Source organism: Scleropages formosus, chromosome 3 (genome assembly GCF_900964775.1).
Source record: "Scleropages formosus chromosome 3, fSclFor1.1, whole genome shotgun sequence".
NCBI lineage: Eukaryota > Metazoa > Chordata > Actinopteri > Osteoglossiformes > Osteoglossidae > Scleropages > Scleropages formosus.
Window position 1 is genome coordinate 30187662 of NC_041808.1, and position 21232 is coordinate 30208893.

The 21232-nt window shown below is 43.5% G+C and overlaps 1 protein-coding gene and 2 pseudogenes across 1 annotated transcript; 1 reads left to right on the forward strand and 2 right to left on the reverse strand.

Moving 5' to 3' along the window:
- Nucleotides 1-2848: 2848 nt before the first annotated feature.
- On the reverse strand, nucleotides 2849-4818 carry LOC114910156 (guanine nucleotide-binding protein G(I)/G(S)/G(O) subunit gamma-5-like; annotated as a pseudogene).
- A 1001-nt stretch (nucleotides 4819-5819) lies between these two features.
- Nucleotides 5820-8095, forward strand: LOC114910208 (ATP-dependent Clp protease proteolytic subunit, mitochondrial-like). Its single transcript, XM_029250385.1, has 7 exons — nucleotides 5820-5859; nucleotides 6199-6300; nucleotides 6488-6559; nucleotides 6688-6784; nucleotides 7121-7308; nucleotides 7402-7507; nucleotides 7656-8095. The coding sequence occupies exons 1-7, from the start codon at nucleotides 5848-5850 to the stop codon at nucleotides 7880-7882; spliced, it is 804 nt and encodes a 267-aa protein (XP_029106218.1). The 5' UTR covers nucleotides 5820-5847; the 3' UTR covers nucleotides 7883-8095.
- A 971-nt stretch (nucleotides 8096-9066) lies between these two features.
- Nucleotides 9067-12975, reverse strand: LOC114910210 (aldehyde dehydrogenase family 3 member B2-like; annotated as a pseudogene).
- Nucleotides 12976-21232: the final 8257 nt, after the last annotated feature.

The window sequence follows — 21232 nt, forward strand, 5'->3', positions numbered from 1 at the left end:
AAGGGACTCTGGACCACCAGCTTTGGTGGACCAACTGATGGAGGAAAAAACAACAGATTGCAGCCATGCCATCTCTTTCTCCTTCTTCTTCTTCCTAATAATAATAATAATTTAACACTTGGGTTACAATAACAACTTTTTGCACTGATTCACAGTGGTTATAAATCAGTCAGGATAAGTACCATGATTGGATTCAACCTTCAGCTGCCAAAGCCAGAGCCCTAAATGCTCCTCTGCTCACCTCCCCTAACCGCTGACCACATGTGAGTGGATCACGTTCACTGCAGTGTCGCAGACGTGTGGCCGCCAGAACCTGTAATCCGTGTTACCGGTCATGTGAGGTCACAGCCCAGGGAGCATTAGCTATAACGGGAGAGCAGCGCTGCACATGATGATTTGCACAGGATGCTTTGCGATGGACCACAATATACATGCACCAGACACTGGAAACATAATAAACCAAGACATCTGTAGCAGCTGCAACGACTGCCTGAAAGCGGCTTCTTCGTATTGAGGCTTGTTTGAAGTCTTTAGCGTGTATTTTCCGAGTCTTTTCCTTCCTCCAGGGCTCCTCTAAATTTGCTCGCACACATTAAGCACTCGCACAGCAGGCCTCGCATTTACGGGGTGATGGGTGCATTGTGGCAAGAATGCTACAAAAAAACAGCTGTCAACATTTAATGCAAATCACACATCTGCAGCTATGTCTCTTTCTCCTAATGTAATGCATACATTGTATTTTCTGTGAGATGTATGTCACTTTGGAGAAAAGCATCTGCTAAATGAATAAATGTAAATAAGTTACAGCATGTTGTTGGCGCGCATATTTCGTTTTCAAGAACAACTTACCCTAAAATAGACAGCAAGAACTAAGAATTGAACAAAAACACCCAGCATTTGGTCAAGCCTTTCTGGAGACTGAATGTATTATTTCCACAATGATTGCAGTTTAATATGTCTAATTAAAAGTGGCTCTTAAGGCACTGGGTATTTAAAAAGCCGCATTTCTTCCGTTCAAGAACTGGGGGAGATTCTGACAAGTTCGGCAAGCAACCCAAACTTTTATTCCCGCTGAATGACTGTTTTACTAAAAAACATCTGCTTAATGAAATAAGTCCCTAAAAACTCAACCTGACTGGTCACGGTCCCTTAAATGTTAATCCTGCTATAAGAAATCACTTATGACGAAAATAAGAGTAAACAGGGCAGACTCATTATTCTCCTGTCATTCTTAGCTCCTACTAAAACACGAACATTTGCAAAATTAAGAATGATTTTATTAAGGCATTAACAGGTTTGGCACATAGTTCAATATTTCCCCTAAATGAGAGTTTTTGCTGCCAGCAAAAGCCAGTTGAATTCACAAAGGGAATGGATTTTATGTATAATGTGGAAAAAAATTAAAGTGAAGGCAGAAAGACAGATGTTATAGAAAAGAAGACGACAGAGGACCAAAGCAGTCGCACTACGCACAAAAAAAGCTTTTTGAACTTCCAAAGCCCATTCAACTATGTTGATTCCTGCATTGACAGCTATATATGCTATGCATTGCTCAGCTACTGTAGTAAATTCTGATAAATACCTCACATAGAAGGAGCAAATTTAAGATATAGTACCTAATGTGTTTGTGCCCTGCTGAAAATTGCATAGTTTTGCCACCAATCTTCAAACTCAACCACAAAGTCATATTTGAACCTGACATCATATTACTTTGAGAAACAAAATGAACACACAATTCGCAATGAAAAAAAGAACCTCAAGCTCTTATCACTTTATTTGAGCTCAATAATAATTAGTGTCGCACGCAATGAAAACGTCACCCTTTGTGAAAGGAAGAGGCAGATGTGTCCTTACTGCGAAGAATCTCCATGAAAAAAAGCAGAAAACTAAATGTACAGTAACAGAAAAGAGCAGCTACATAACTGCGAAGGCTTTAAGTGTCAGAGAATAATGTCGAGGTCCTTGAATTTTAAGGCAGGACGTTGAAGGGCAGAAATCCCCCTGCGTTACTGGAAGATGCGTTCGCAGGGATCGGCGTCTTCTACGGGACAGTGACCGTGTGAAGACAGAAACGCGCCCCGGTACACACAGGCCTTCACGCCATCTGCCCCTGAGACAGAAAAATTAAGAATAAACACGTCACCACACGCTATTGTACATTTACATTCTTCATTTGGCGGCACTTTTGCCGTATCGATGAGTTCGTGTTCTCTTGAAGAGGCCTAAATTCGACCAGAAAATACACCGATCGCAATGTTTGTTAAAATCTATAGGACATGCCTGACATGGTGTGTAAAACCATTCTCGGTTCTGGCACTGCTGGGGCGGAACGACCCCCCACTCAGAACTGCTGAATCCCTGTCCACATTTTAAAAAAAAAAAAAAAAAAAGAGGCTTAAAACTCACCCCTTCCAGACTCCCTTCACCCATGATCTCTTAAGTTCATGTAAGGTGTAAATGTTCATTGCCCGTAACTTTAAAGATCATGCCCGGATAAACCTTTACGCAGCTACTCCTGTAATGTAACGTAAATGTTTATATATATTATACATGAATTACTAGGCTGGTGACTAGGACTCATAGGTATTTGGATAAAACTTTATGCAGCTACTTGTGTGATGAACATTAGTTCATATGGTGGAAAGAAACTAACTTTACTTAAAAATCATGCATCTGCATCTGTCTTTTTCTCCTAATGTAACGTACACATTGTATTTTCTACGAGATGTACAAATGTAAATGTAAACAGAGCAACTGGAAGCCACAGTGTAATGGTCAGAACAGTAAGGGGTCTGGAAGGGGGGCAGTGGACAGTAAAGATGCAGCCCAGGCCAAAGAGGACCATACCTCAGAAAAGGACGCACGACTTGGGGGGGCGGAAAGGGTTGTCGCTGGACGGGACTCCCATGAGGAGGGGGGTCTTGTGCGCATTCTGGATGCAGAACGTCTTGAGGTCCGCAGCAGCCTGGGACACCTGGAGAACACACTTAACAGTGTAGAATGGGACAAATGGACTACAGACATGGACAGATGGAGTAGGATCTTCCATGTCCATATACACGCAATCTACTTACGCTTGCTCGCAGCTGATAATGTGCTATAATTTCTATCAATGGATGAAAACAGAATCAAGTAATGCCAGCAAAAAAAAAAAAAAAAAAAAAAAAAAAAAAAAAAAAAAAAAGAATTAATGCATCCATTACTAATAACTGCTTGCCCCCGCAGAGGCACAGTGGTCTGGAGCCTATTCTGGAAGAGAAGTGCATAAGGTAGGGTACACCTTGCATGGATTACAGGGCCATCACACACAAACCAACACACAAACACACACACACACACACACAGCCCCGTTCACTTGAAACAATGTCCTTGGGGTGTGGAGGAAACCAGAGCACCCGGTGCTATAACCCCCACAAACACGGTTACTCTGCGTTGTCCCATGTTGCTCAACTTAAGATGGTAATTCCCTTGAGTAGCAAGTACTTTCATACGCATCAGTTATAAAAGATTGTATACGCAGTTTGAGACAAAATCTTTCATGAGAGAATCCCCGCCAGGCAGACGGATGTGAAAATGAATCAGCAAGCCCATGACCTTCAACTATCCGACTTACAGAACCGACGTTTTCCGCAGACCTTTTTTTTTTTTTTTATTCTCCAATGGTTTATGGAAAAATAAGTGGGAAAGTGCACCCACAACACGGAGCACCTCAGGCGGGTACCAATGCGGGAATACAAGTGTGATCTTTCCTAGTCATCCAGCTCCCTCGGAGTATAAGGCTGTGTGTCGTGGAGTAAATTAGGAAGGAGGCAGTACTGTATAAAGCGGGAGAAAATGCTGCGATATCCCATCCGATGCAGTGGCTGTGAACGTCGCTGCCTCCACACTAGAGCTGAACAAAGAGGTCCGTTAGTGTCTCATCCTCACATGACTGTCCATGCAAATAGAGAGAAAACAACACACGTCAACGGCTCTGTTTGTAAATATCCGTACATCAGTATCTCTCTCCTCCCTCTCTCTCTCTCTCTCTCTCACACACAACACACAGACACAGGATTTGCACGCACCTGTGTGTCACTTGTCAACATCACTCCCTTTGTCACTGTGGTGTGTGTGTGTGTGTGTGAAAGCCTCCGAACTGCCCGGTGGGACCAACCACCTTTTACACCTTTTTTACACCGCTCATGTAAAGGATCATCTGTGGACAATACACTAGAAACACTCTTTTCTATTGCACTTGGGGACTTTCCAAATATGCAAAACTATACAAAGCCTAGGGGTTGGGGGGGGGGGGGGCGTGTCTCCAGGATTTGTGCACAACTTTGCTCTGTCCTAAAATAACTTCTAGTTCCCTCACTGGCCGAAGAATTGTCACGACTGTGGACAAAACGTGTACAACTTCACAAGGGGAAGAAAAGACAATATTTTAAATGTAGTAATAATAATAATAATAATAATAATAATGATGATGATGATAAAAGTGTCACAAAAGGATTATACATTTATTTCGGTAACCCCGGCAAGGCAGCACGTGACGTGTCCTTCGATGGACCGGCGTCCCGGCCAGGTGTGTCCCCCTGCCTGTCTCTCGCCCGTATCCCCTGTCATGTCCAGAACAGGCTCCGGACCACGGCCACCCTACCGTGGAAAAGAGGTGTGTGTGTGATGCTGGGAAAAACGGCACGGTTTCGGCCTTTTTATTTCGACAGCGCAGCCCTCACCTTGATCCTCCCGCACACATCGCCTCGAGCCGCAGCTGCTTCACCGCTTCTGCGCGATCACGAGGCTGCTGCTGCTGCTCGCGCTGTTGTTCGACATCGCGCCCGTGGACCGCTGTTTGAACCCAAAAAAGGCTGGAGCGGACAGGCTGGAAAAAGAGTCGCTCTCGAACCAGCCGTCCCTCGACTCACACTCCGACCGCACGGACCGCTGTCACAGACACTGCTGCCAGGGCCACGTGAACGCGCAATTAACAAAGTGGCTATTGTGAGCGCGCCTCGCGGCCCCACCCCGTCGCAGGCGGCGGCGGCGGCGGCGGAGTGAGCGGGAGCGCGGCGAGATGAGGCACGGGACTGCGCGAGGACAGACAAAGCACATTTTCTGGAGCTGCAAGAAAATCCACTCTCAATACCACGGAGCCAGTAATTAATTGCTTCATAAAATACACAGAATTTTATTTAGGGGCATCGAGGAAAACGTGGAGCAAAGCGGTAAGGTTTGGGGACCGAACCACGCCGCTTGACAGACACACACACTGAGGACACGCCCCCGGCCCTGTGTTACGCCCTATTAATACAGTCATTTCGCCGCGGCTCTTTGAAAGAGTTTCCGCTGAAATACTACTTGTTGCCGTGCACTTTAATGTCAGTGTGCTACACCGACAGAGAAAGGGCCGCATTGTCCTCTCCCTGCAACGTGATTCTCTCCTCGCGGCCTCGTGCCCTTCATTACAATTACATATATTATATTTAGCACTGCGATCAGGCGCTTTCCCGGTGGTGCTCCTCTTCATTTATTCACAGTGAAAATCCGCGGTACGACTTGACTTCCACAATAATTTTGAATATCCAAAATAATATGTATATATGTACAGTATATGAAACAAAAATTGGGCAAAAAACTATTCCCCAGTTATGTGAATAAAACGCCCACTTTTTACTGTCCTCGTTCGGGTTACATTTGCTAAGCTCATCACTGCCACCTAGTGAAACAGGAGTAAAAGGGCAGCTTAATGCGACCTTGTCACGTGACCGCGGCCGCGCTTGCGAGCGACTTTAGAGGAGGATTATGGGGTAATAGTTCTTTTCCGGGTCCATACAGAGGGACTCACGTTTACAAGGACTAGTTATGCTTATTCGGGTGAGTTTGGCTTTAAAAGAAAAATGCAAACACTGGGAGATGTATAGTTAGATTTATGAAGGACATTGGATGCCAACTAGCTGCTGAATTGAGACCTTTATTTTATATTATTGATGTAATGCACTCATTGCATTGTATTTTCAGTTGCTTAGACTTAGTAGTTGGTCCTCCAGGACAAGTTGAGAAGTGAATTGAATATGTATATATATTCAAGTGTTGAGAATTTGTTTTATGAGGTTAACTTGTTACAAATCAGTTTCTGTTGTTATTGTTAGTTGCTAGGTTGTGGGCTGCCTCTGTGTCTAAGTACCTCTTTGGTTATATTTGTGTCCCTTTCAGCGCTTCTTGACAAATGGGCTCAAGGTTGTCAGGGGGAGCCGATTTGTCCACCACAGCCCTCCATGGAGAAGCCCTCTCATCCCCATTGTGGTGGAACAGACGGTGAGGGGTTGGCACTTTTTACAGATTTAGTGACGGCTCATGGATAGCAGTCATTGTGCTCTTTCATTCTGGCGTCAGGAAATTGCTATATATCACATGTTCAACATTGTCAGAAATTCTTTCTTAAAAAAAATTCAACAAATTCAACGTGTAGAACATGCAATCCATTCTCTTTTCTCTTGTCCAGGGCCGAGGTGAGCGTGCCTATGATATTTACTCAAGGCTGCTTAGAGAACGGATAATTTGCGTCATGGGACCGGTAAGCCTACCAGTGCCTGTAGGGTGTGTGTTGGGACCTTGGCATCTGCTGCTGGTGTTTGCTGTCTGGTGTGAATATACTGGTAAGTCTTCATGCAGTTACTGGATAACTTTCTCTGTCTCTCCGAGATTGATGATTCTGTGGCCAGCCTGGTTATTGCCCAGCTACTCTTCCTTCAGTCAGAGAGCAACAACAAACCCATCCACATGTACATCAACAGTCCTGGTGAGTGAATAAGTACAGGCAGATGGGCCTCTCCAGTTGGCAAAGTCTTAAAAAATAAGGATGGGTAACTCAGTACAAGGAAGATACTTTAGACTAAATGTCTGCAGTAAACTCTTTAACATGCATTCCTACTATTATACAAACAATTGCAATCTGTATGCTATATAAAAAAAGTTAAATTATAGGCAAACACTGTGTAAAGGCAAACATTGTGGATGAATGCTTCAGCATGTGCAAAAGGATTCTTTTTTTTCTTCATAGACTTGTATAAAATTTTAACGGTCATCTGTGCTGTGTGTCAGTGTATTCAAGCCTTGCTCCTCCTCTTTGTTCCAGGGGGTGTGATCACAGCTGGCCTGGCCATCTATGACACCATGCAGTACATTCTGAACCCCATCTCCACCTGGTGTGTGGGGCAGGCAGCCAGCATGGGCAGTCTTCTGCTGGCTGCAGGCACCAATGGAATGAGGCACTCACTTCCCAATGCCAGGATCATGGTGCACCAGCCTTCAGGTGGAGCAAGGGTGAGGCAGCTTGGGGAAAGATGGCACTGGCAAAAGGAGATGTGACATGGACCCATAACATGGATTACAAATGTGGTTGTGGTGTTTGCACAGGGTCAGGCCACTGACATTGCCATCCAGGCTGAGGAGATTCTAAAACTGAAGAGGCAGATCAATAACATCTACTGCAAACACACGGGACAACCTCTGGAAACCATTGGTAAAGAGGATTTTAAATACAGTTTGAGATGGATCCATTATGGATCGTGCACGTGTGGTTTTCTGCATAAGGCAGACTGGATGCAGAGTATCAAGATATGGATGTTATTGTAACTCACCCCTTCCTTCCGCTGTGCCGCACCTCTCAGAGAGTGTCATGGAGAGAGACCGCTACATGAGTCCCATGGAGGCCCAGGACTTCGGCATTATTGACCGGGTGCTGGTTCACCCACCCCAGGCCGGGAAGGACGAGCCTGAGATTGTGCAGAAGGAAGCGCCCACCTCCACCAGCCCCTCTGCCCCCTCTGATGCTGCTAGGCCTGTACAGGGTTCTGTAGCAAGCAGCCCGCCTTCATCCTACAAACCTGAACCCTAAACCAGCCCAGGAGAACTGTGTCTGTACCTCTGTACTGAGTGTTGGGGAACATTTAAGTAAATGCTAAATATTTAAATGTGAAAAAAAAATAGAAGGTCAATACCTGGTAGTCTCAATTGTGAAATTCTTATTGAATTACGTTGTAAAATGGAAAAAGCAGACCTTCACATGCAAGACTGAATAAATACAGGTCTTGCCTGGATTTACAAAGATAGTCTATAATGTGTCTCCATGCTTTTGGCAATGTCTCACACTTGTTTTACTGGTGACCTCTTGTATATTTGAATATGCTGTTATTTTCTTTCACTTGCTACTTCTACCCTCAGTTTCACATTTTTGGAGATAATCATTTTACATACTGCTTGAGAGCTTTTTTTTTTTTAATTAACTGTTTCCATTAAGATCAGGATGTTTTAAATGTCAAAATTAAAATTTGTATACAGAGACCAAAGAAACAGTAAATAAAAGGAGATGACACTGTTAAACTCAAGAATGTTCATGGAGAATGGGACCTACTAAAGAATACCATGAAACACAAGGTTTACATACATGATTGTGTAGGGCTAGCTACTAATGGCAAGAAAGAGGTGCACCTTCAAACAGAACAGTTTGTCAGTACATTTTATTAAAATTTAATACTTCTGCAAAAATATATGTACTCTCATACCTTGGCTAGTTTATTTGTATAAAGCTAGTGTTGAGACCCCATAAAGAACAAAGACAATGTGTACATCAGAGTATCATAAATGCCTATAATGCATAATTTGAGCCACATGTTAAATGAAGTGCAAAGTGCTACTTCTGACTCCACCATGAAGAGATGGTAAAACCAGAGTATTTCGTATGAAAGGAAGAATCCTGTAAGGACAAAGGCTCAAAAATGGTCCCTAAGTAACTTAAGATTATGAAAGGGATCAGCTAATTAAATCTGCAGTTGCTGCAGTAATGACCTTAAGCCTGTATGTAAACACTTATCTCCTTAATGTAGAACAGATTTCCCCCAAGAACTGAATACAATACAAGTGCATGGCACTTCAACCAATGCAACCCTTCACCTTCATGTATTCTAAACATCAAGTGTCTACACTGAAAGACTATACTGTAGTAGTCAGTCAGCTAAATCAAGAGGAAATTCATGAGAATTCATCTGTGAATAACTGATTAGCATCATTAGCAAATTATATAAAAATGTAAGTAAAAAAGAGGCCTTGGCAGCTTGTTAGCATTCTGCAGTAATGGCACACAAGGTCAGTGCTCTGTTGCACGTCAGCTGAGCTTCACATGACAGAACAGCCCCAGCCCTGGCGTCTCGCACCTGTGGCCCAGCGCAGCCATCCTAGGTTGCTCTCAGTGTAGGAGGGTAGCGCAGAACGTTGACCCGCTCTAAGCCCCATCCCCTCAGCATGCAGGCTCTCCGGTGACTGAACGTCTCAAAGCCCCACCGTCCATGGTAGCTGCCCATCCCACTGTTGCCTATAAAGAATGGAATTATCATACTACAGTTGTTTTTGTGAAAAATTCCTGTGTCCTATTAGCGTGAGCTATCCAAAAAGCCTGAACAGAATTTTTCTGGTTCCACTACAGGTTCTAAATAACATCCTGGTTGACTCATGGAGGGACTACAGATGAGACCAATTTCACTGATTAAAGGAATGTCATGGCAGAATCTTGTGCAGAGTTCGAGGCAAGTCTCTTAGACACAAATAAAATGGTTAAAGGACGGAAGGACACAGTCACTTACCAACTCCTCCAAAAGGCAGTCCTGGTAGACACATGTGGACTATGCCGTCATTAGAACAGAAACCACCACTGCTGGTTTGCTCCAAAACTGTGTGGACCACCTTATCAGGAAGAAAAAAAAAAAAAACCCTTTTTATTCATTATTCATAACCACTTGTCCAAAACAGGCTCCTGTGGTCTGGTGCCTATCTCAGAAGAACAGGATCATAGTCTAGAGAATATCCTGTACACAATGCCAGCCAAGGTTTTTTTTTTTTTTTTTAAAAAAAAAAAAAAAAAAAAAAAAAAAAAAAAAAAAAAGATTTTTGCTTTCATCAGATAAAGTAAAGCTATAGGATCAGACATTGTTATTGGCAGGTTTTCTGGGTGGGATTAAGCTACACTTTCAGAGAGCTCACCTTAGATTCATCTGAGAAAACATACAGAGCGAGAGGCTTCTCTCTTGCATTAACAAAGCTGATAGCATCTGCAAGTGTGTCAATAGAGATGATGGGCAGGATGGGGCCAAAGATCTCTTCCTCCATGAGTGCATCTGTCTCCTTGACATCTACCAACCTGTGGGGGCTGCAGAGGACCTCCAGTTTAGAATCGTGCTAAAGGTGACACACTACAATGCCTACCCACACATCTACTTGTCTTCCAAACATAAACATTTGCAAGAACACACACCACTGTTCTTCTGCGGGCACTGACCAATTTAAAATGTTGATACTATCCCGCTCAGACCCAACAACAACAAGTTCTACATGCATTTCTAGATTTCTAGCTGTACACACCCCACACACACACACACACACACACACACACACGTGATGTAATTTAAAAACACAAAACCTCCTAAATTGCATTAAGGCTCAACATAATACATGTACAGTTAGGCAGATACACTTAAAATGTGTCCTCTACAGTGAACACGAATTAATGGATTAAGGTATTTGACTGGCCTGTTTTTCACTCCAAAGTGGCTGTTACCATAACTTACTGAACATATAAAAAGGAATATCAGACAAGAGAATAAAAGTGTGGTAGTCTCCTGCAACAGAGATACTGCAAAAGACAACTGCCCATGCCACAGTAGTCCACACACTCCCATTATAAGTCACAATTCACCCTATCCCAAATGAAAATATCTTATGATCCCCATTCTCACCAATATACTTTTCCTCCTTATCGGTTTCTCCTCCAATTACGACTTTGCCAGTGGATCTCTCCAGCAAGCTCACTAGCCGGGCACAGTGCTTCTGTGACACTATGCGGCCCATGTCGTCACATTCCGTGGTCGCTGACCATAGAAAGCCTCTAGGGCTTGACGAAGGGCGGGCACAAGGGCCTCGCATGTTTGGCGGTTGCAGAGTACATAGTCTCGGTGCCACACAGCTTTGGCCCGCATTGAAGACTTTGCCCAGACAAGTCTCTTGGCAGCTGCTTGGATGTCCAGCTTGCCATACATTAGGCAGGGACACTTTCCCCCCCAGCTCCAGAGTGACGGGGGTGAGATGCACTGCTGCGCCTGGAGGACACTGCGACCCACAGCCTGGGAACCTTAGCAGGACATGGGGGTGGAGAGAGGAATAATGCAGTGTACAACTGAAATCAAGTGGTGGGGAATTAAAAAGTGAAGATGTTCAATTAAGAATTTGAATGGTGCTGATACTTGGGATGTATCTTAGATTATCTGGATTACTGACAGATTGCTGATTACGGATTAACATGTTCTGCTTAAAAACACTTTTACAGCAGCCAGACAGCAACTAGCTTTCAGTCGTTACATGGTTTCTTTTTTAAAACCTCAATCATTACGAAATACCAACTGTATAATGTCAGTAAACATAAATCTGCAAATAACAGAAAAGTCAAAATCTTTAAAGAAATAAGATGCTTGACACAGGCACAGTAATGCAGAGAGCTTAGATGTAAATTTATTGTGGTTCACACTGATCGCAGCAACTTCTCTTTGCCTTGTAACCATTCAGACTGTACCTGTGTAGAAGATATGATCAAATCTATTCTCCAGTAACTTCTTTGTTTCTTCAATTCCACCACATATTACTGCATAGCATTCCTACAACAACCCATGGACATGAATGAGAAAATGGGAACAAAGTCATAAAGCTGCAGAATCGTTGGAGTCACAGATTTTAAAAAAAAAAAAAAAAAAAAAAAAATTTTTTTTTTAAAAAGAAGAGAAAATGCAACACAGCTTATGTTGCATACCTGAGACAGGTACTTCGGAATGAGGTCTGCAAGAAGCTTTCCTGTTGTCACACTAATTTCAGAGGGTTTCACAATAGCACAGTTTCCTAAACAAACACATACTTGTTAATTCACCGCATAGCTGCATTTGCCTAAACAATACCACAAGATGTACATAAAAATAAAAATGTGTACCTGCAGCTATTGTCCCAATCAAGGGCAACAAAATTAGTTGGAAAGGGTAATTCCATGCCCCTATAATCAATACTACACCTGGGGCTCCCTGCGACAAAGCAGTCATCCAGCTTCGTTGCCTAAGAAATTTGAGGATGATTATGGAGAGAAGATTTATAGAAAAAAAATATATATAATTAGAGGTTTGGTGTGCATAGTGCTTTTCCTTCAAACACATTCCTCCACCCAAATATGTCTAATAAATCATATTCAACATGGATAGCTGGGAAGAATCTGCAAAGAACAAACGGGATGGCGCACCTCCATACATAAAGGCACGATGTTGTACGAAGCCAATAAAACAACTTTAGCCAGCAAAAACGACAGGCACGGAAATCTCGAGGCACTCGTTCCCAACAGAAGGGCAACAATCACACATCCACAGCGTCAGAGAACATTTCGAGCGCAAATCGGTCTAATTAGTCATCTGCGCACGCACAACGCACCCGCGCCCCAACCCGAGTCTGACTAGATGGTCCTCGTTGACAGCGACGGACAAACAACACAACAATAAATCATATTTATAACTGCAGTTTCTCACAAACGCTGGGTTACACAGGTGTACTTTTTCATGCAATACAGAATTTAGTACAATGCAGAGATGCAACTAAACATCTGAAATTAAATAACTGTGCTAGCCAAAACTGTTTAAATAGAAATCCTGTATGCAAATAGCATCTGAGGCCTGTTTCCCAGACAGTGATTTTTTTTTTTTCCCCCCCCCCATACACACGTGCCTTAACAGGCATGCCTGTGCTCTAACAGCAGCACTCTAAACACCTTACCAGATTTTTCTCAACATATTCTGGTGCCATCCAGGATTTCAGGTGACTTATGGTGTAGGACAGCTCGTTTATAACCATGTCTACCTCTGACAGAATTGCCTCAAACTTGGGCTGTGAGGAGAGGATTAGCAGACAACAGTTATACACAGTTTATGGTTATGCACATTTACACAGATATGGCTGTGGGAATGGATCTGTACCTTGGCGAAGGCTCCTTCATGTAAAGCCTCCAAAATTGCTGTTCATTGTCTGTGACGAGTGTTAGGAGGGCTTTTAGCTGACCCAGGCGAAACTGCTCAGGAAGGGAAATCCCCTGACCGAAAGGAAGCTCGCAGCCTGTCGATCACTGCCTGCTGCCCGTCCATTTCCACACACTTGACAGCAAGAGAGAGAGATTAAATAGCATCCTTAGTGTGTTGTACATTGTCGAAGCACATCTGACACAGCTGAACGTGGATTTTTTGCTCAAATTTTAAATACTAGGTCAAATTTTCACTGAAAAGTTTTTGCAAAAAAACATTCAGAGAAAATGACTGTGAAACACCTCCTGGAAATTCTCATCTTCTGCTCTTCATGAATCATGGGGCTGCAGGGCTAGTCTCCCAGACTCACACAGTACAGAAAAGACATGCATAAAGAACCAGAAAACACCAGTGTAGATGTATAAAATGGATAATTTTTGCTTTTTAACTCCAAAATACTAAAGACATACATCATCAACCCACAACCTTTCACTCTGTTTAGTTTAAAGCGATCATCTGCTTCGTCTGCAGCTGCGACAGATGCGGTGTGTGACATTTTTAACCTTTTCGTTTTTTACACCAGTCAGAATGTATAATTTTGGAGCTTTATAGTTTCACAGATTCATACACTTCGCCACGTTAATTAGGCAAAGTTTATACAACAGCTGTACTTTGACGACTTACCAAGCGTAACACAAGAAGCGGCTTCTCTGTTCAGCACTCCAGTTATTTCCACACACTTCCAGTTTATGAGTTTCACTTCCGGTTTATGAGTTTCACTTCCTGGTGACAGACGTTTCTTTCTGGCATTTGCTGTACAAGTGCCATGACATAATAGAAAAAAATATGTGCGTCTAAACCCGTGTCAGTGAAATGAACACACTTTCAAACCACCACACGTTTACACCTGCAGTCACACATACCATCTCAGCAATATCAATATCATTTTTTGTTTTCAAACGCAAAATCAAACAGTAATGGCCAGTTAGTGTTGGATACTAACGAGAAAAAACGATTTCTGAGTTCAGAAATTGTCTTAATTATACATGTTTATCAAAACTGACAGAAAAAATAACACTATGTTACTTAGTGATGCTGCCTTTGTGAAGTTTGCGTTTAAATAAGCAGGAAAAAAAGACCACTGACATATTTCCGAATAATATGAGTTAAATTATCATCGTCACCATGGTGTGGCGCTGTTGCACTGTAGATACGGAATAAAACATGGAAAATTAATCAGTTTTGAGAGTAATACATTTTGGCTTTCTTATGGGAGGCTATGATTACATCCATGTAACAAGATAAATTATATACAAACAGAGAACACCAGTTACAAAGCCTAAATGATACTGAAAAGAAAAACAACGCCCCTAATTAAAAATGAGTTGGAGGCCAAATAATCCAACCTTTTGCTTAAAGGAGCCAAATGAACTGGCTCACTGAAAAGACATCAAAACCCATCACTTGTAATAAGTAAAACTGCATTTTCTGATAAAGCAGCAAACTACCAGTAGGTGGACAAGTGCAAAGATCTGCCAGATGATTCACTGGCTGCTTCAAGTAGCTACCTTGACATTCTGACACGGTTTTTATGAAGATTCATTCATCTTGTAAGTGTAAACCAGCTCTTTTGGCCTGATTTGGTCTGCTTCTACTCAAGGGCTATTTCTTCAAAGTATATTCATCCCTGGTTAGCAGACACTAGACTGTCCAAAACTAGTTATTGCAGGCTGAACGCACACACATTTTCTGAACCGCTTTCTCATACGGGGTCGCGGGGAACCGGAGCCAAACCCAGCAACACAGGGCATAAGGCTGGAGGAGGAGGGGACACACCCAGGACGGGACACCAGTCTGTCACAAGGCACCCCAAGCGGGCTCAAACCCCAGACCCACTGGAGAACAGGACTGTGGCCCAACCCACTGCACCACCGCACCCTGCAATAATAATAGTTGTGTTATTCATTAATGTTCCGCTCAACCCTTTTCAAAGAAAACGTTTCACATATCTTTGTCACTGTTATTTCCGAATATCGCTCACATGCTGCATAGATACAAGAATACTGTGATTATGGCTGTTAGCCTGGTTGCAGGAGCTCCTGATCCCCCCCTGTCTTACTGACTGATATTTTCAGTTTTTGACTCAGCCCTTGCATTTCACATATCTCCTGGGGGTCTTCAGGCACAGCTGCGCTACTCTATGTAAAAACAGAAAGAGTGTGTGGTTGACACAGTTGCTCTCTCTTCACTGTGGGTGCAGGTGGAGAGGAGGGTCATTTCTGATACCACACTTCATCTATGACCTTAATATCTGATGCACATCTCAGCTGCATACAAACATTACAGAGAAAAATCTGAATTTACTTAACTGAATAAAGGTTTTGCCTGTACCAGTTAATTAATTTGCTTATCTTAATGGCATTTGGACTGTGGTGTGCATTTTGTGTATTTTTAGTGATTTAGGTATTTTTTGGATACCCTTAGTTATGTGTTGGTTTGGATAAAAAAAAATCTTGAGACCAGCAATTAAAACTTTAAATATAAAGTTCATGCTGGTTTAGTTTTATTTTCAAATGTTTAATTTATTGTTGGTTGCCATAATAATTTGTTCTGTCAGATCATTTTGCTTCACTTCATTTGAATAATTTCACCTTTGCTCATGGCCAAATGTTTGAATATTAATGTATGCAATGCACTTAAGTCAACGAATCAAGCAATGAATCCATCTCCCCATCCGTTCATTCATTCCATGGCCAGCTTATCCAGTACAAGATTGGTTAAAACCTTTTGAAGAAAATGTAAAAATAATGACAACTTTGTTGAAATCTATGAACACATAATACATTGACAGTCCACAACATTGATGACCAACAAGAAAGCATTAAAACAACTTAAGTAATGAAAAATCAACCTTATATTTACTTATGTGATGCCCTTATCCAAGGCTATGTAGTGTATAATGTTTAACTTGGATACTAAGGTACTTACAATTTTCACCTATTGATACAGGTGGGAGTGGGGGGGCGCAGTGGGTTAGACCCGGGTCCTCCTCTCCAGTGGGCCCGGGGTTCGAGTCCCACTTGGGGTGCCTTGTGGCGGACTGGCATCCCGTCCTGGGTGTGCCCCCCCGGCCTTACGCCCTGTGTTGCCGGGTTAGGCTCCGGTTCCCCACGACCCCGTATGGGATAAGCGGTTCAGAAAATGTGTGTGTGTGATACAGGTGGATATTTTTTCTGGAACAATTTAAGTACCTTGCAGCTCAAGGGTTCCACACTGGGTCTTCTGAATGTAAGGCAATGACGCTAACCACTATGTTACCTGCTGGCCTGCCTGATATTTACAATTATCATATTTTGTCACGATCACGCCCATTACCCAATCTACAACCCTTGACTCCAGTTCCTGACTAACTGCTCACCCTTTAAAAGACCCTCCTCAGCTCCCATACCTTTGCGGAATCTCGTCAGAGACAATTGCCCTTCCTCGTGACGTCTCCTTCAGACGCATCACGGTCTCCGGTTTTTGATCCGTCGCTTTGTTTCCTGACCACGTCCACGGATCCTGTTCCAACGCCGACAGCTGCTCGACCGTCCCAAGCCTTCACTTCGTCCCCTGACCACGCTCATGGATCTTCACTCTGACCCCGAACACCGATCGACCGACCCTTCGCTCATCCCCGACACCAAGAACTTGCTGGATCCTTTACTCCAGACGAACGATGGATTATATACTATTACTCAGTCACTATCCATAACCGTTTGTCTGAATGCAGGGTCATAGTGGTCTGAAATCTATTGTAGGGGAGTTGCAGTAATATATAGATACAGGCTGGGCAGGCAACTACTGAGAAGGCCAGTCTCAGGATACAGCTGAACCACCCGTACGCAAGCAAGCACACACACACACACACACACAAACACACACACACACACAAACACACACGCTGACTGAAACCGCTTCTCCCGAGCAGGATCGCGGCGAACCGGAACCCAACCCGGAAACACGGGGCGCAAGGACGGAGGGGGAGGGGACACATCCAGGACGGGACGCCAATCTGTTGCACGGCACCGTAAGCCGGACTTGAACTCCAGACCTGCCAGAGAACAGGACCCGGCCAAACCTGCTGCACCACCACGCCCCCCTACCATCTGTACGGTATATTAGAACAAAAAATGTCACTGGAGGCTACTGTAGGAATGACACACACAGCCTCCTGCCACAAGAGGAGACCAACTACTTGTACAGTATATTATATCCATGTGACAGTGATGATGAAGTACAACGAGGATGAAGTGCCTGCTGTGAGACCTTCCATGTGGACCTGCCTACAGCTCTGAATCCTCCTTTTAAACTCAGTGTCACCTGTCCAGTCAGAGGGAGGAGTTCATGCAAACTGAGCTCTTCCTTCTACATTTATATCTGTGCACTGAGCAAAGAGGGAACAAACGCCGAGTCCTGGCTGCTTTAACTGACATTTTACCACAATCACACACATCCACAATGACCTTCTTTACTGCTCTCCTCATAATGACAACATGCTTAACAGGTACATTTTAATGACACATATAAGCTGCGTCTGCTCTTGAGTACTGAGATGGAGGTTTAATGTTCATTTTCTTTCCACAGGTGTTACTGGTCAGACACTGACTCAGTCTGAAGCAGCAGTTAAAAAGCCTGGAGAATCTCATCGACTCACCTGTACATTCCCTGATTCACTTTCAGTAGCTATGCTATGAGCTGGATCCGACAGCCTCCTGGGAAGCCACTGGAATGGATTGGTTATATTAGTGATGACAGTAGTGACATAGAGTATGGCAGCTCTTTTAAAGGCAGATTCACCATCTCCAGAGACAACAACAAGAACCAGCTGTATTTACAGATGAACAACTTGAAGGACGAAGACACTGCAGTTTATTACTGTGGGACAGACACAGTGAGTGGAGACACTGCAGGGCTGTACAATAACTGCTCCAGTACATCTCACACTGAGAGGCACTCAAGTGTGTCTCTGCAGCACTGTCTTGTACTTCTTGTCCACATCGTAGAACTAGCTGAAAATGGTATCTGCTCTAGTCAACTAAAAAAAAATATGAGCCGCTTGGAAGATAAATATTTCAGTACAGTAGATTAATTTCTGTTTTTCATAAAAAAAATGTTGAGGTGAAGATAATTTCTTCCTTCTGGCTTCTTTTTTGAGCCCATGAATAAACCACCCTACTTTTCAGCTTAATCAAAACACACACGCACACATTTTCTGAACCGCTTGTCCCATACGGGGTCGCAGGGAACCGGAGCCTACCTGGCAACACAGGCGCAAGGCCGGAGGGGGAGAGGACACAGCCAGGACGGGACGCCAGTCCATCGCAAGGCACCCCAAACGGGACTCGAACCCCAGACCCACTGGAGAGCAGGACCCGGTCCAACCCACTGCGCCACCATGCCCCCCTTCATCAAAGCAGATTTGTAATAATAGAATTCCACTCCACATTTTATTTCTGAGCTCACATGCTGTGGAAAAGACATCCTTTCAACATCACATGTGCTCCCAGTTGATTTCAGAAACTTTTCTTCATGCCATTTTGTAGGTATTTAGCTTCACCTCTACTGTGTCAGTGGCCTTTTGTAAAGTCTGTCTCACTGCATTCATGTTAAGAATTCCATTTTGTAACATTTAATTTAAGAATTTAAAGTTTATTTTGTTTGACTTTTTGGTATAATAATTTGTGTTAGCAATAATTCCCACGTTATTTCTATTGTATTCGTCAAACACTTCTTTATTACCAGTTCTGACATAATAAGCAATCTGGGAGAGAAACACTTTGAAAACCGTATATCAGCAAAATTTCATATAAAATATAACAAAATGTAATTTATCAGTAATAATGTTAGAAAAATTGGAATAGTACACACAAGCTTCCCAGAACAGTTTTATTTTCACACAGATGTGTGCCTGCAGGATGCCTTCCTCAACATACTTGTGTACTGTGTACTATCTACCCTGCTGATGTCTGTGACAGGTATTGACATCATACCTCATGGACCAACAGGAATTATATTTTGAAAATAGATCTATTTCACTCGAATTGAATGAACCCCATAGGAGAGTGTGATGTTTGATGCAAACACTTTCTCCAGAATGAAAGCTTTTCTTCTGTCAGAACCTGTCTATACTTTGTTATTCTACAGTTTCAAAACTTGTAATTATATTTAATTATATTTGAAAATAGATGCATTTCGCTGGTGGGGGGCGCAGTGGCGCACTAGCGCACTAGGTTTGACCGTGTCCTGCTCTCTGGTGGGTCTGGGGTTTCAAGTCCTGCTTGGGGTGCCTTGTGACAGATGGCGTCCTGTCCTGGGTGTGTCCCCTCCCCCTCTAGCCTTATGCCCTCTGTTGCCGGGTTAGGCTCCAGCTTCCCGCGACTCTGTATGGGACAAGCGGTTTCAGATGGTGTGTGTGTGTGTGTGTGTGTGTGTATTTATTCACTTGTTCATGAGGGAATTTCAGTGCAGTACTATCATTGGCCAGAGGATGTCACTCTAATAAAGACTGTGAGTGGAACAGACATGCAGACACTCACACACACTCTCACACTTTGACTGAAACCACTTGTCCCATGTGGAGATGTGGCAAGCCGGGGCCTAGCCTGGCAGCGAAGGGCATGGGGCTGGAGGCACACCCAGGATGGGACACCATTCCATCACATGGCACTCCAACTGGGACTCAAACCCAAGACCCACCAGAAAGCAGCACAGGCCAAATCAGCTGCACCATCACACCCACTTAAGCAAAGAACAGTGTCTTTCTTATTAGCTACAGCACTGAGCTGTATTTCCTGACCAGGTATTGCATTACATTTTATGGCTCACTGGGTGGGAATGACCAAGAATTATACATAATTTACTATTTTCTCTTCAATACCATCTGTAAGGAGGGGGCGCAGTGGCGCAGTGGGTTGGACCGCAGTCCTGTTCTCCGGTGGGTCTGGGGTTCGAGTCCCGCTTGGGGTGCCTTGCGGCGGACTGGCGTCCCGTCCTGGGTGTGTCCCCTCCCCCTCCGGCCTTACGCCCTGAGTTGCCGGTTTAGGCTCCGGTTCCCCGTGACCCCGTATGGGGCATGCGGTTCTGAAAATGTGTGTGTGTGTACCAGCCGTAAAACGGCTTAGGTCTATTCGAACCCGCACAGATAGGTACAGGAACAGCTTTTACCGCGCTGCTGTAAAAATGTACAACACTAACCATTGTGCTGCCTTTCAAACTAGAGTTGGACTGCTCCACCCAAGCACATTGGTAAATTACACTGCCACTTTAAGCATTCTCATTCTCATCCTCTCGTTCTGAGTTCTCTGATTGTCAACTGGCATTATTGTTAGTACTGTTACCATTATTTATTGCTATTGCTGTTGCACTACTCACTGTCATTGTCATTCTTTGTTTGTGCAGTATTTCTATTGTCTTTGCCCATAGTCCGTGGAGAAGCATTCAGGAAGATTTCATGATACATGTACATGGTACTGGAAAACTTGAACTATTATTAATTTCAAATTCATAATTATGATGCACAATTGACTCAATAATTTTGTTCATAATTAGTAAGCATTAATGATCTTAATTAAGAATGTATTATATGCTGATACTCAATCACTATCCATAACCGCCTATCTAAAGGCAGGGTCGTAGTGGTCTGGACCCTATTGTAGGGGACTAGTAGTCATATTTGGAGACAGGCTGGTGAGGCTACTACCTTGGAGGTCAGTATAAGGATACAGTCGAACCATCTGGACAGTATATTATATCCATGTGACAGTGATGATGAAGTACAATGAGGATGAAGTGCCTGCTGTGAGACCTTCCATGTGGACCTGCCTACAGCTCTGAATCCTCCTTTTAAACTGAGTGTCACCTGTCCAGTCAGAGGGAGGAGTTCATGCAAACTGAGCTCTTCCTTCTACATTTATATCTGTGCATTGAGCAAGAGGGAACAAACGCCGAGTTCTGGCTGCTTTAACTGACATTTTACCACAGTCACACACATCCACAATGACCTTCTTTACTGCTTTCCTCATAATGACAACATGCTTAACAGGTACATTTTAATGACACATATAAGCTGTGTCTGCTCTTGAGTACTGAGATGGAAGTTTAATGTCTTTTTTCTT

Coding starts and splice junctions, on each gene's coding strand:
- LOC114910208 (XM_029250385.1), top strand. Junction 7,309..7,401: donor AGCCTTCAGGTGGAGCAAGG/GTGAGGCAGCTT, acceptor GTGTTTGCACAG/GGTCAGGCCACTGACATTGC. Junction 7,508..7,655: donor ACAACCTCTGGAAACCATTG/GTAAAGAGGATT, acceptor CGCACCTCTCAG/AGAGTGTCATGGAGAGAGAC.